The sequence below is a fragment of the Hydra viridissima genome, unplaced genomic scaffold, assembly GCF_058129835.1.
Source record: "Hydra viridissima isolate aposymbiotic clone 2 unplaced genomic scaffold, HvirCarnegie_v1 scaffold_7, whole genome shotgun sequence".
Lineage (NCBI taxonomy): Eukaryota > Metazoa > Cnidaria > Hydrozoa > Anthoathecata > Hydridae > Hydra > Hydra viridissima.
The window spans coordinates 18,080,898-18,097,143 of NW_028324306.1; the positions used below are offsets into that span (position 1 = coordinate 18,080,898).

At 31.0% G+C, this 16,246-nt stretch overlaps 1 protein-coding gene across 2 annotated transcripts; it reads right to left on the reverse strand.

Moving 5' to 3' along the window:
• Positions 1-3,400: 3,400 nt before the first annotated feature.
• LOC145183959 (UDP-GalNAc:beta-1,3-N-acetylgalactosaminyltransferase 1-like) lies at positions 3,401-13,027 on the reverse strand. 2 transcript variants are annotated; one of them, XM_090093967.1, is made up of 2 exons: positions 11,911-13,025; positions 3,401-3,726 (listed from the first exon to the last, which is right to left on the reverse strand). In XM_090093967.1, the coding sequence occupies exons 1-2, from the start codon at positions 12,905-12,907 to the stop codon at positions 3,545-3,547; spliced, it is 1,179 nt and encodes a 392-aa protein (XP_089950093.1). In that variant the 5' UTR covers positions 12,908-13,025; the 3' UTR covers positions 3,401-3,544. The 2 variants fall into 2 exon arrangements, with proteins under 2 accessions (XP_089950093.1, XP_089950094.1); XM_090093968.1 differs by lacking the exon at positions 3,401-3,726 and adding an exon at positions 4,613-5,137 and having other exon boundaries at positions 11,911-13,027.
• Between the last annotated feature and the right edge of the window lie 3,219 nt (positions 13,028-16,246).

Here is a 16,246-nt window from a genome sequence, read left to right on the forward strand (position 1 = left end):
TGACGATAAAAGGTTGCATAAAATTGCTGATGATGACTTGTTTAGTCACCTCTAAGATTCTTTGCGATATTGAGAATAGGGAATGTCCGGGTCCCGATAGGAACCGAACGAGTCCCGACCCGAAAAGGGTATCGGACACCGATAAAAGCTAAAAATAGTTTTATCGGACTCCGATTACCCAAATGGGTATTACCCGATAAGGCCGATAAAATCGGGTAGTCGAACTTTTTTCATAGGCGACCCGACTCAATCTTTCGGGTAATTTAAATAATCGGTTCCCGAAAGTTATTGATCCTATCGGTTCCCGAACCCGATTACCCGAACCGAACCCGATTACCTGAACAGCTCTGTCGGGTATTCTGTGAAAAAGGTCCATTTTGATTAAAGATAATTGATATTTCTAAAAAAGTTACGAAAATGGAATATAACCGTAATAATCACAATAATTACATTTTCACTTGGCCTTTTGACAGTTAAACATATATTTCCTTATGCTATTCACGCCATTCGTTTGGCAAAATAACTTTATCTCAAATTTGTCATCTTAGATGTCCGCCCAAAACTGAAGCGTTCCCGTACTCAAGGAAGTGAAGAAGGAGGTGCACGACAGAAATGCTCCCTAATTTGGCATTATTTCCGGGAACCAACTGACTCAGAAAAAGGAGCTCATAAACTGTTGGGGAAATTCATCTGCTGCAAACTTTGTCCATGCAGTCGCTTGAATTTTTTGACGGTAAACAGATCATCAACATCGACTGGTTGTCACCACCTTCAGTCTCATCATCCGAAGGAACATCTTGGTTTGTTGAAAACTAAGGAATCGATTAAAGAAATTGTAGGGCCATATTTTTAAAAAATTCAATTGAGTTTTATTAAATTGTGCTGTCAGTAGTAGATAACTGCCGATAATTCCTGATACTCATTGATATTTGCTTATAATAATTGCCGCAAGTAGTTTTGATAATAAGTGACGTTTACTACAAATTGCTGATTGTTACCTAAAATTTCTGTAAATTGCTAATAGTTACTTAAAACCTCTAATCATCGCTGTAAATTGCTTATAGTTGCTTAAAATCGCTACAATCTGTAATAATCTGTAAATCCCAACTGCTGCCAAAAATCTTCATGCATAGCGTTCTATAACTCTGTAATAGTTTGCCACACTGACCAACTTCTAGTGAAGGACTTTTTTCAAAGTTCAATCTTTGTTTATAATTTATTATAATTCAATCCAATTTTACAGTTCACTCTGCCCGATGGTCTAATGGATCGTCATGTTGTCCAATCAAGCAAAAAACGAGAGAGCGCTGGTTATTATCCTGCCACACACTCCAAGCAGCAACTCTGTGACCTTCTGTTCTTCCATTTTTTTGCTAAGAATTCGGTGTCTTTTAATGCTGCTGCATCACCAGAACATCAAGAGTAAAAACTTAATTGTTTACTTTGTCACATAAAATATTTAGAATGTGATATACCTGTTTCTGCTGAGGAGTACTGGCAAGCGGTATTTCCAGGCTTATAGATAAGGCAATAAGTAAGGCTTCAATACCCTAAACTATTTTTCTGTAAAAGCTTTCATTTTACTGATATAATTAGTCAACAAACAAATGAATTTAAAATATTTAGAGCCTTATCGACTGTCAAATAAAGGAATTATTTTGCTTTTAGATTGATCAAGGCTGCTGGCTGTGACCCGCGGTTACGACCGATGACTCCGCGACGTTTGTTCCTTAGCTGTCGGTGCTCGATAACCCGTTTGATCATTATTTCGGCTGAAAGGTAATAGTGCAAGTGTTGGTATTTGGTGCAACTTTAATTTTAATGGAGAAGGTTTGTGCAATATATATTTAGGTTGAATCAACTAACATACCTACATTGACACACCAGAGCACCATATGGTCGTCCATATATTCCGTCTACATATTCCGTCTACATATTCCGTCCAAAGTGTTGTCTAAGCGAGTGAAAATAGAAACTTCCGATTGTAGAAGAGTTTCAAACGGAGTTTGCAACAATTTTTTGTTAAATGCATAGAGGTTGTTGCAAAAGAAAGCATTGCTCGCAAAAAGTACGTAGAGTATGTTTTAAATACTAGCTTTGATGCTTATTGTGCGTCATTTATCTTTTTTTTCTTTCATTTGTCGTAATTGCACTTTTTTTTTTCATTTATCATAATGTTTATTTATTTATTTTATTAATGTGATGAATTTCAAAATACATATTTTAGTTTTGACACCCTAGTATAAGATTTGTTTTAAATACAATTTTCCTTGTAAACAAAAATAAAGTTACATGAATATTTTTAGTTTTTAGGTGTGTTTTTTCATATTGAATTGTTGTTAAGAAAAATCATATTTAGAAATTTACATGTAGAATGAGTTACTCAATAAAGCAAAAAAATCTGTCGAAAGAAGTAGCCATTTTTAAAAATGATAAAACAGCAAGTAGATTAGCCTCTTGGTGCAAAGACACGTAGAGGAGGTTGTGATTGAGGGGTTTCTGCGGACTTTGTCTTTTTTCTAGCTTGAATTGCTACAAAAGGATTAATGATTTGTCCAAGTTCGTAAAAAAAGTGTTATGCCTAATCTGAAAAAACAATAAATACCAAAATTACGTTAATTTCAGCGTAAACCTCTTCGTTCTTTCTTAGTTTAATCTGATGTCTAATCGTTATTGTGTATGCAAATAAACCTAGTATGGCGTCTTGTGTTAGTTATCAGCTCGTGTCTTTATGGATGCATCCGCTATAACAGTGGTACTAATACGTCGCCGCGGCTTCACGCTTTTCAATCGTTGTGATGCTTTTATCTACTGTGAAAACGTTGGTTTGATAAGGACATTGGTTGATAGATGTTAGTTGATGTAATAATGTGTATTTGTGATGTGTTTGGTGAAAATTGTATGTGTGATAGAATGTAATAGGGGGTTAAAGAAGTATGGGTTCGAAATTTAAGTAGAAGTAACACGGAGGTTGAGGGTATAAAGGCTTTTTGGTTCTGGAAGGACAAGGGTTAATTGTTATGGGGTTAAGGTCATGCTGTTAACCCTTGTGGGTTGTTACTCCAATCATTCTCAATATAATTTTTCATTAACAAGTAGTGGCGGTTATCACTTTTTGATTCATTATGTTAAATAAATTTCAAATACCATTTTCATACTCTTCTTGCAGTTTCTAATGCTATATATATATGCAACCGTTTTTAATAAATCCTCTTTGGAACTCCAAACCCCTATCTTTATATATAAAATAACTTTTAACTAAAAAAAAGTTGCTCCAAAAACTTGAGGCATCAACTCTATCCCTAGCAACGCAAACGGCGACTTATTTTGCGAAGGAGCTGAAGATGTCCTATGCTCTCCTTCGTTTTCCGTGCTGTTCCTTACAAAAAACTTCACTCAATGTTCTTTGAAATAATTCTTGATGACAACATCTTTTATTTACATTTTATAAATCTTTTGTAAAAAGAAAAAAAAAAAAAAAAAAAAAAAAAAAAAGATACTCATATAATATGCAACGAATATTGCAACGGATTGAAAAGCATAACTAGTAAGAAACATTTTTGTGAGAGAAAAAAGAAGCAGAAGAAGCAGAAGAAGCAGAAGAACGGTTCGTTAAAAACCTCAGACAGTTGAAGTCATTAGCCGGATGTGAGACAATAATGTCTTCTTTGTATTCACACCACGTATTGCTCATGTAAAACCCACTCACATGCGTTGCTGGAACACCTAAAATTTAAAGGAATAATGTCACAGTTATAAAAAAAAAAAAGCACTCATAAGTATTTCTGTTAAAAATTTTGATAGGTACTTTAAAGTTTTTTGAACCTCGCAAGTCAAAATCCCAATTTTTGAAATTAGATTATTACCATCTCTTACGGAAAATCTACATGGAAAAGCTATGAAAAAAACCCATGGTGTTTCAATTAATATTTGGAACACCATGGGCCATGGCTTTTCCATGGTGTCCAATTTACAATTCAAACACCAAGGGGCTTTTTTCATCGTTTTACTATGGATAACTCATGATTCATGGGTTTCCATGGTGACCAAATATCATATTAAATACCATGTACTGTTTTCATGGTTCCATCAGTTTTTTTGAAATCTAATCGTATTTTAATTGGCGAATAAGATCAATAAACGAACTCCAATAGAAATCGTCATTTTTTACAAATATTTGAAAAAGTAATAGCTATAATGTGCATGAAATTTGACTACAAATAAATGTAAGATTACTGTTGTGATTTTAATATGCGTCAATAATGTGCCAATAATTAGCTTTGCTTATTATTAACAAGATTCACACGCTGCATAATTTTATTATTGTAACGGTTTTTATAACGATTATTAATTGTTGACAAGAGTCACAAGTTGTATGTTTAAATGCTATATATAGCGAACAATTTTTTTTGTAAAGTAGTCGAGGTTGTTGACAAGTAATAAAGATATTAGAAACAAAATAAAATGGCTCTCAAATGCGTAGAACAACAATTACAAGTCATTAAAAAAAAAAAAAAGCATCATATGCATCAAAATATCAGTAATATTCACGTATAATACACAATTTATAGAACATGTTCAGTGAGAATTTAAAAACAATAATTTGTAACTGAAACATTGGAACAGACAAATAAACTTTTTTACAAATATAACAACTTAAATTATAACTTTATACAACCACTGGTATAAAAAACCATATAAAAATCAACACTAGGGAAAAGGTGCCTATTATTGCATACTTAACTTTAATGCTTTAAAGTCATAACCTGAAAACCTAAAAAATATTTTTGGATGCATTCTTTCTAAAATGCAGACTAATAACCAACCACAGAACTTTTATTTTTTTGCTTTTTTATAAGTTATTGCCATTAAACAAAAATACAATTTTTAATAATGGAGACAAAACTTATCATAAAAAATTAAAAATAAATAATTGGTCAATGAGCATAGTTCACATATAAACCTTTTTCTTTTATCTATGCCTGCACAATTACACCAAGATCTGCATTTTTGACAGTAAATCCGAGGTTCCTTATTATCTTTTTCTGTTGCCTTGTCTTTTAGTTCTTGAATACCCAATGTGGTATTCAAAGGTCCAAGTGTTCCAGATTTTTGTTTCCTTTTTAATTAGGAGTTGCTAAAGACATAGGAGACAACTTTTGCATACTAGATCTTACCCTTAAAGATATTTATTCTTTTTTTAACAAAAAGCATGCACAGCATTAGCTGAATATTATTTAAAAGACCGGCTTGTTGAAAATGTATAAGTTCTACCTGGATGTTGTCTTAAACATGGCTGAAACTCTTATAGTAAAATTGTAATAGACCTGATCATAATATACTTATTTTAGACTGAAAAACCTAATATCAAGTGGTTGGACACTTCAGAGTGCAGGAAAACAAAATACTACAACTCTATTTTCTTTTGTATATTCTAAAACTGCCAAACTTTTATTAATATAGCAGCAATCTAACAGAGGACATTTTTGCCATTTTTTGATGCAATAGAGTGGTGGAAAAAATCTTCCAATGTGTAGTAGTGGACAAAATCTTTTTCAAAGAAAAATAAAAATCAGTAACACAAATGTTCCAACTGCATTCAGGGGACAAACTACAATCAAGTGTTGACAACATTCAGCAATATTCATTGTTTTATTAAGTAATTAATTCATCTTCTAAGGTTTGACTTAGAAATATTTTTCTATGACATCTTAAATCTCTTTTTTATATCTCCACTGCCTGTTTTTTAATCTTCATTGCATTGAGCCAGAAACATTGAAAATTTCAACAACTAACAGCCATCCCCTTTTTTTTTCTCTTGTGTTTGTTAAGGCTCAATTGTTGCTTCTTTCAAATCTTTTTATATTTTTAATTGCTGTAATAATATAACAAACAGAACTCCTTATAAACATTTTATAAAAAATAACCTAAAGATACACACACATATTTACACATGTACCTATATATTTATAAATACATATTTATACACACACATGCATACATACATATACATATACATACACACACACATGCATACATACATACATACTTACATACATACATACATACATACATACATACATACATACATACATACATACATACATACATACATACATACATACATACATACATACATACATACATACATACATACATACATACATACATACATACATACATACATACATACATACATACATACATACATACATACATACATACATACATACATACATACATACATACATACATACATACATACATACATATATACATACATACATACATACATACATGCATGCATGCATGCATGCATGCATGCATGCATACATACATACATACATACATACATACATACATACATACATACATACATACAGGGCCGCCGAGAGCCTTCAAGCCGCCCGGGACAAAACCTTTTTTAGCACCCTTATAGATTTCGCTTCATATATATACTTAGCATACAAGCAAAAAAGTACATTAAGCCTTTATAGCTAATTTAACTTTATTTCATTTTTTGCTAACTAACCGCAGCATAAACAATTCCTAACTTAAATAAAATTTTTAAGCTTTTTTCGAGGCAAAATTATAAATTACTTCATCATATGACAATGATTTCACGAGATCATTTTCAATAGACAACATCATAAGATTTGAAAGTCGCTCTTGTCCCATGGTGGCTCTGAAATGGTTTTTTATAATCTTAAGTTTACTAAAAGATCTTTCACCCTCTGCAACGGATATTGGCATTGTGTGAAAAATGATTAATTTCGAAAATATTCGTAAATTGCTTCGTAAATTATATATATATATATATATATATATATATATATATATATATATATATATATATATATATATATATATATATATATATATATATATATATATATATATATATATATATATATATATATATATATATTTCTACTAAATCACCTTCAAATCAGTATTTTGATTAGTAGCTTTGTAAACTCAACGTAATTCTTGGAGCATTTGTTTATTTTTTTCACATTCTTTTACCCTTTTGGAAGCCAATGCCCTATTTTGGGCTCCATAAAGTTTTTTACGATTCATCATTAACAGTTACTGTAAATAACCGTACGCATCAATAAAATAATAGCATCGTCAACTACGCAAACTCATCAAAAAATTATAAACTCAATGTCAAAAAGCTAATGTCATAAATCAATATTTCAATAGTTAAATATAAATCTTAAACATGAATTACCATAAATAAGTTGATCGTAAAGAGTTGAAAAATATTTACTATCACTTTCTAAATTCTGAATAGAATTATTTCTAAATTGTATTCACAGTTTGTTATTTTTTCGAGGAATTGAAAATAATGATATAACACGAGTAATATATACATTTCAATTATGGCATTTTAAGATTAAAAAAACTATTTTTATTTTACTTTGGCATCTGGCGCCCCATCGACATCTGCCGCCCGGGACAAACTGTCCTTTTGCCCCCCCCCCCCTCTCGGCGGCCCTGCATACATACATACATATATACATACAAACAAACATATAAGTATTAACGGCGCTACTGCACTTTCGCACCCCCCTTTTTTTATAATTGATTATGATAGAAAGTTTCATGCTAATTCAGAAAAATGTAAAAACATAGACTTGAAAATCAACGGAAAGTGCTCTGATTCGAAGTAAAAGTTTTAAAAAATCCCACTAAAATCCCTAATATTCGCCATTTTGAGAATAACAAGTTAATGATCATTAAGCCAATGATATATTATATATTCTAGATATCTAACTTGCGGGATTTTATTGGACAAAAAGTGAAGCCGCTTTTTTTGTTTACAAATTGAATCCGCCATTTGTAATAAGGGCAAAAACTATATCCGCCATTTGTAATAAGGGCAAAAACTATATCCGACGTGCGAAATAAAAGTTAAAAATGCACGTTTTTGCCCGAATTAGAAATGGCTCCCACGGCTTCACATTTTGGATCGAAGTTAGACATCTAGTATATATAATATATCATTGCATTAAGCTAACAAAAGCAATACATTAATAGCATGGTTTTTACGTTAAGAAAGTCGTTAAAGTATGTTTATCTTACGCAACTTTTTCTGGCTGTGAAAATCAATGATATGTTAAGAATAACTAGATGTCTAACTGCCGTAAATCGGCATAAGAAAAAGTGAAGCAAAAATCGGCCATTATGGGGGGCAAAATCTTTACGCTATTTATTATAACACTTTCGTTATAATACTTTAAAATAATAATGCTTAGGCTGATGGAAACCAGCTCTTCTTATTGCGCAATGTAAAGGTAATTAATTTTCGTTAAAAATGAAAGCGATTTGAAAGCAATGATATATTATATATACTAGATGTCTAACTTCGATCCGAAATATGAAGCCGTGGGAGCCATTTCTAATTCGGGGAAAAACGTGCATTTTTAACTTTTATTTCGCACGTCGGATATAGTTTTTGCCCTCATTACAAATGGCGGATTCAATTTGTAAACAAAAAAAGCGGCTTCACTTTTTGTAGGTATGCGCGTATCTGCGATTTACGGCACCGATTTTAAAGTTAAAATCTGTGACCATTTTTTCACCGCGTGCTCGAGATAGGTGTCGTAAGGATGGATTTTTCTCGTCTTTTTTTTAGAATTTTATATTGACTTAGATAATATTTTAAAAGTAGAGTGTTGTAAGTTTATTGCAATCTGTTTTTTTTTTTTTTGCAGTTACTAACGTTTTTAGTGATTTTATTGCTATTGAAAACTTCATTCCTGTTCTGGAAGTGAATTGACATTGAAGGGATGATGGGTTTTTTTTCTAACTTTTGAATCAATTTTTTATATCTATTTTCTATGTACCTGCCAAATTTCATTAAAAAATAATGACACGCTCATATTCTATTTTTGCACGCAGTAAAGGTACCAAATATTCTTCTGTTGGAGAGGTTGGGGGGGGGGATTCAAGATTATGAACCTTTTGTATATTTGACTTTTTTATTCATTAAAAAATTGTTTTTTTAGAAAAATGAAACTTTATTTAAAATATTGGTGATTTTTTTAAAGTATTCAAAACATGATTTACACACAAAAACACACAAAAAAAAACCACATTCTGTTATTAGTTGAATAAAAATATAACCGAGGCAAAGTAATGCGCTATAAACTAAACAATGAAGTTCTATTATAAAACCACCGTAAGCCGAACGCTAATTTTTTAAGTTGGTTGCAGTTTTCTTAAGCATTCCTTATAATGAATTTTTGTCACTTAAGTGGGCATAACTTTTAGTAGAATCATTAGTTTTTTATGAAATTTTCACCACCGTTATACTGATTTAAAGCTCTTTACAATCATGTAAAATAATTAAATAGCTGAATAGTTTAAAAATTTTGCACACTTACCTACTTTTTGTCGAATAAAATCCCGCAAGTTAGACATCTAGTATATATAATATATCATTGTTTGAAAGAGATTTATAAAAAATGGCGAATATTAGGATTTAAGTGAGATTTTTTAAAACTTTGACTTCGAATTAGAGCCCTTTCCATTGATTTTCAAGCCTATGTTTTTATATTTTTCTGAATCAGCATGAAACTTTCTATCATAATCAATTATAAAAAGGGGGGGGGGGGGTGCGAAAGTGCAGTAGCGCCGTATTAACTTTATTCAGATTTATCAGCATAGTTTGAGCTCTGTAACTTTATTTAAGCTCCTAAAATTTTCTTTAAAATTAACTGTTGTGTGTGAAATAGCACTATTTTTCCGACCTCTTTGAAACTAAAATATAATAATACATATGGCCGTGTAATTTTGTAGACCAATTAAGCCCTATGAATACCTAGGCGCTACTCGATTTTACATTTATCAAATAAACATTTTTAATTGTACTAAAGTTTATTTTAGAATATAATCAATGAAAGAATTTTTCAACTTACAGCATAAAAAATTTTAAAAGATTTTTTAGGCATCAAAGAAAGAATCCCAGTTAAAGCAAATTGGCGTGATAATTTAAACGTGAACGAATTCTCGTGTTCTGTTATTCGAAATATTCATTATATTAAAATAAAAACCAGGTTGTTATTACTTTTAAAATATAATTTTTAGACGAAAAATATCATTATTCAAGATGGCGAATATTATCGATATGCCAATGTCATATTTTATTAATGATATATTATATATACTAGATGAATAACTTGCGGGATGCTGGCGAATATGCCAACATGGGCATTAAAAACTACAATCCCAACATCCCAAAATTTACGTTTGTTGATGACAAAAACGCATGGAGGTAAAATCACTTGTGCGCAAGTAACAAAATATTTGGAAATATCACTGAGGGGCTAATTGTATGAAAAGCGGGCTAGTTCGTTTGCAGGGCTAGACCGTTTACCGAGATCTCGACGTCGTCCTTATTTCAACTTAATTTTATCTTGCGTTTATATGATAAGAGAGCTGGCCCGGCAAGTGAGATCTCATCGTTTTTTGCCAAGATCTCGGCAAACGGACAAGCCTTTGTCCATATAAACAGCCCCTAACGCCATTGTATGCGTCGTGCCATCATAGACACCTTTCCCCTACATATGCGTATACAATGCGCAGCCAAAAACACCGCTCATAAATAACATTTTTCATCATTAAAAACTCAAACCTAATTACTTTTGAAGGTGGCACTTCTTTTTAAGTATAATGTTTTTACAACTACGGCATAATTTGCTGAAAATATAGACAAACATTGTTATTAGGTTTATGTTTTTATTTCATAATAAAAACATAAACCTAATAACAATGTTGTCAGCGTAATACCTTTGTTTCTATGCTTTGTTAATTATTCAAGTTTTACGATATGAATTGTATAACAGAATTTTTCCGTTCTATTATGTTTTTTTTGAGAAATCCGTCAACTAATTTGCAGCTCATTTTTTAAAAAAAATGGTCAGGTATACCAATTAAAATTATTTTGATTGTATATAGTTTTAGTTAAATTTTAGGTACTATGTTGTCAGCTGATTGCTTTTATTGATTTATTATCTATTCATTAAATCATAAATATTTGAAAAGTGAACAATTACACCAAGATTTAAAGGTCATGGAGGAATGGGTACGAGGAGATGGGATTTAAATATAATGGCTATTATTGAGCATCAAGCGAATTTGTTTACAAATTGAGACTTCAAAAAAGCTATACCCTAACTACTTGCACAAAATTTGATTTATAGTAACAATACTCTTTGTATGAATAACAATACTCTTTGTATGAATAACAATGCTCTTTGTATGAATAACAATGCTCTTTGTATGGATAAAAAGAGTAATATAAATGTTAAAGTAAAGCAATTTATTTAAATTTTTATAATTTGCGAACTTTCTATAAGATAAATAATTTTTTTAAATAAGTCAATACTCGATGATCAAAGGATTTTTCAGTTAATCAATCTGCAACCTGTTGCAATCATAGAAAAACGCATGTTAATTTTGTGAAAAAATGACGTCTTAAGTGAAAAAATTACGTCTTAAGTGTAAAAACTCAATAAGTAAATTTCAATCCAACAAATTTACCCCCTCTTCATATATTTACCCCCTCTTCATATATTTACCCCCTCTTTATAAACAGCTTCATACAACAGATTTAAGCCAACTTAAAATTCTTTTCTGAACACTCTATCAGATTTACCAAAGTCTGTTATTGTTTGCTTTGCATAGCTCTTTTTATGGTATCCCATATTTTGTAATGAAATCCTATATATATATTTTTACACCTCCCTTTATATGGATTCTAATTAGAAAAAAAAACTATGTACTAGAAGCATTTTTCAAAACGCCGAACAAAACATATATGTAGAAATAAAAGTGAAATAAAATTACTTAATAATTGTTTTAAAATATCTTTGATAATGCAAAACAAAAGATATTTCTCACCTGCTCTCATTACTGTCTCCCCAACGTAAGCGTCATCTATTTTTAGCGCTCTATTAAAGTCAAAAAAAGGAAGAATCTCCGAAACTGTTGTTCTTGTCAAAATATAACCACCACCTGAACAGTACGGGCTGTAAAAATCAGCTAAATGTTCCTTCTTTGAAACTGCATACCTACCAACCCGTTCGACCATGTTATTAAAAACAACGTTACCAAAGTAACCGTTGGGATTTGTGTTTTTACTTACAAATTTAAACGCGTTGTCAATATTTACAAAAATATCATCATCCGTTTTTAGGAGGAATTCAAAATTTATATTGCGTAAAGCCCAAGTAAAGCTAACTATAATTTTTTTTGAAAGCTGGTAAAAGTCTTCGGCTACGTCTTCAACTAAAATGTCTTTGTATTTTTTTGCTTCATTCGTTAAACTGTCCATCACTGACTCGTCTTCTTCTTTACCTACAACAAAAATTATGCGCCAGCCCCTCTTTTGCCACATCGATTTTTTTCCCCATAACGTTCTTATCCAATTCCTACGCCAACTATTTCGTGAATGTGACGTCACCATTATGAGCAGTTTATAAACATTTTTATTCTTTAATGTGCTATCTAAGGCGACATGACTCAACACGTAAGTCTCCTTTGCTAAATCTATGTCCTTGATTGGAGCCAAACTCGGAAGGTATTTTTTGTACCTAATTGAGGTCAAAGTCGGATGACTAATTTTGACAACTTTACTCTTTTTTTTTTGTAAAATTTGTTTAATATTCTCCAAGGTTCGATTGATTGATTGGATATCTAAATTTGTTTCGCTTTGACTTTGGATGACTGTATTTAGATTAACGTTAATTTGGTTTGCTGTATCTTCAAGTTTTAAGATTGAATCATCAACAGACGTACACTTCATTAGTAAACTCAAAAATAAAATAGTAAAGGTAATTAATGCTACCACGAGTATAACTGGAAGTCGCTGCATGATAACTAAAAAGTGCTGATTCATGCATTTAAAGACATTGACTCAACATCTTCCAACAAAAACTTCTAACTTTGAATTTCAATCAAAAAAAATTTATAAAACTAAAAAACTTTTAAAGCTAAGGATTAACTCTTATTGCTTAATTAACTTAATTAACTTTTAGTGCTTTGTTAAATGACTCAAGCCTTTCACAATGCATTCCTTTATGGCGATTTAGCATTATTAACAAGAGTCCAATCCGAACAAAGATCTCTGAATGAGTTTTAAAACATGAGTAACTTTCAAACTTTAAGTAAAAAAGTGGTTGGAAGGTTTTGTAACCATTTTAAGGTGTCATAGCCAACAAAGATAATACCTCATTTATATGTCAATTCTCCATAATTCTCGAGATTCGTCATTTAAATGAGGTATTTAATTTTTCGGTTTTTAACAAATACGTTACGAATTAAGAACGAACTTTTATAATAAGCGTTTGAAATAAATAAATTAACCGAATTAAAAACGTTTAATATTTTTAGAAATACAAAGTTATAAGATTTCAAACAAAACAATTGTGATAACTCACATTAAAAAACGCATGCGCAGAATAGCAGTTCGATTAAAACCGCTTTAAATCAAAAATTAATGTATGAATATAAACTTGTCATACCAGAAATTATTTTAAACACAAGAGTTAAAGATAAAATTTGATTTAACTTACTTAGTAAACATAAACTTACTGAGGTTTTGAAATGTTTTCGATTACTAAAAAATGATTTTAAAAAATTAGGCTGAAGTTAACCCCGATCTGAAAGTATATTACAGGGTGTTCAAGCCATCCGCCTGACTTCTACATCCTGAAGTATACTCTCAGTCCGGGAATTTTTCCTAAAGCTTTAATAATGAAGTTATATATTATAGAAGTAAATTGTCCTTGGGGTGAATTTCTAAAAAAAGGATGGTTTCGGGGTAAGTTTTCGCAGGCGTAACTATGTTAAAATCACAGGGAACAAATGGCCAAGGACTATATTTCCACCAACCTTAGCACTGCACCTTGTTTAGGTTTTTTTTTTTTTTTATAAGACAAAATGTGTGAAGTTTTCGTCAATAATAATTTCTTTACAAACAAAAAAGATTAAAAATTTTCCCATTCCACTTTCATAGCATAAATCAAAAAATGTTTTTTACCAATTTCTTTGGAAATCGGTGATCGAACATGTCTAGTGGAGTTTAAAATGATTTCAGAAGTGGAGTTTAAAATGATTTCAGAATTCCATCACTGACACAAAAAACTCTTCCACTAGGCTAAAACTTTACATTAGAATACTTATACCATGTGCCCCATAAGTCACTACAAAAACAAATCAATTTTAATTTTCCGAATGATGAACGTCATAGGAATGGGGTCTGTAAGTATCATTCAATATGACCGCCTTCGTTTTCAAGTATTAGTTGAAGGCGATCAATAAAAGGCAGAATTTTCAAATATTAATGATGAATGCGGCGGCCAGAGCTGCGGTAAAAAAACGACTAATAACAAAATCATTTGCGAAGGTCTTTGTTAGAAATTGTTGCGTATTTCTCTCAATGAGCGGCGCACTATGCGGAAACACCGCTAAGCGGAAATAGAACTTTATACCTGTTTTTTAGTGATTTTTCATATTTCACTTTTTAAGGCTTTTTTTTTTTTGCATTCAGTTTTTAATTCGCTTTTTTTTTTTAAAAAAAAAAATTATTTTTAGTTTTTTTTTTTAACTTGATTTTTAAAGGTTTTTTTTTCAAGGTTTAAAAAAACTCATATTTTTTGTCAAAATTCTCTAAAAGTATATGATAAATGTTGAATTTCTACATTTACTTTATGCGAAATTAAAATAATCATACGTTTAATTGAGAGTAAAACTTTTTGGTATTTTTTTGCTGCTTTTTTGATTTCTTAAACATTGATTGATTTGAGCACGTGGTCACAGAGGTCGCCTCGTTTTTTTTTTTTTGAATAACATATAGCTACTGCGAATTGATTTAACTACCGTGCAAAAATATTCAGGCGATCTCTGTGACCATCGTCTTTAAAATCATTTTTGCTACTGTAAGTTTTATTCAAAAATCGGTTAAATTCTGTGTATTAAATGGACATTCTATAGTTCAATGTTTTAAGTTTTCATTTGACTAAGCTTTACTTTAATTTGATATTTTCATTCGCCGTCAACTTTTAATGCATGTGTTACCCCAAAGGATATTTTCTTAAGAGTGTTTGAACACCTTTTGGAGAATGAAGATAATTTTATTAAAGATTAAGCACAAGAGAAATGAGGTGATGGTCAAAGTGACCAATCTGAGTTTCAGAATGCAGCAATCAAAAGAGGTGTGGGTGATTGCACTGTGTATAGTATAGTGTGTACCCTGGTAAAGATTTGAAGTGTAAAATAAATATGGAAAGGTTGTAATCTAAACAGTCAAAATGTAACCCATCATTTTTTGTTTTAAAAAAAGACTAATTTTATTCAGGAATTATTTGAACATTTACAAAATGAAATTTTTTTTTCTAAAGAATATTTATTTTAAACTACATTACAACACTTTTTTTGTAAATTCAAGTTAGTCAACTATTTACACCAATAAATGATGGTGGATACACAGCAAGGAGTGGGTGTTCAAAACTGCTTCTAAACTCCCAGCTGTGAAACAAGGAAGAAAAATTCTATTAAAGAACACCCATGAATTTATTGAAAACAAAAAATTTTCCCGCTTAGACTGAGGAATTTTAAATTTGGATATCAGTATGATTAAACTTTTTATACAAACAGTAAAACAACCATTTATAAAAATTTTTAAACAGAAATTTGAACGTCTGTTTGGTCTTATTTCTAACAATTAGTTTTTAAAAGCCATTCCAATGTCAAAGTCTGTGAATAAGATGGTAGTTCATGGTGTTTCTTTTATTAAATATTTTAAATATCCAATAGGTTCTTTGTCTAAGAATGCCATTGAAGCCAGGAGCAAGGTTAGGGTTAGGGCTAGGGTATTTCTCCAAATGATGGGGTTCTTGGAGAAAATAGTTCCGTCTAGATAGAAACACGCCTCATCTGTCCACAATACTTTGTATAGATTACCCAACTGTTTTTCCAAATACCATGTCGCGAATACCTTGCATTTGCATAACCGTCTGGTTCTAATTGAAGGCGCACTGACTTACAAAATTTCCAATACGGCAATTTTTTCCGTAGTATAGAATGCAAAGATACTTTAAGAATATCAGTTGCACGTAACACCATTTCCGCTGACGTAATAATGAAATTATGATTTTTGTTTGCCCAAAAGAAAAAAGATGTCATTCAGTTTTATTTGTATCAAAAAGGGACTTGTGGTTTTACTTACAAATTTACA

Coding starts and splice junctions, on each gene's coding strand:
- LOC145183959 (XM_090093967.1), bottom strand. CDS start 12,907: ATGAATCAGCACTTTTTAGTTATCATGCAGCGACTTCCAGTTATACTC. Junction 3,727..11,910: donor GGAGACAGTAATGAGAGCAG/GTGAGAAATATC, acceptor TTTAAATTTTAG/GTGTTCCAGCAACGCATGTG.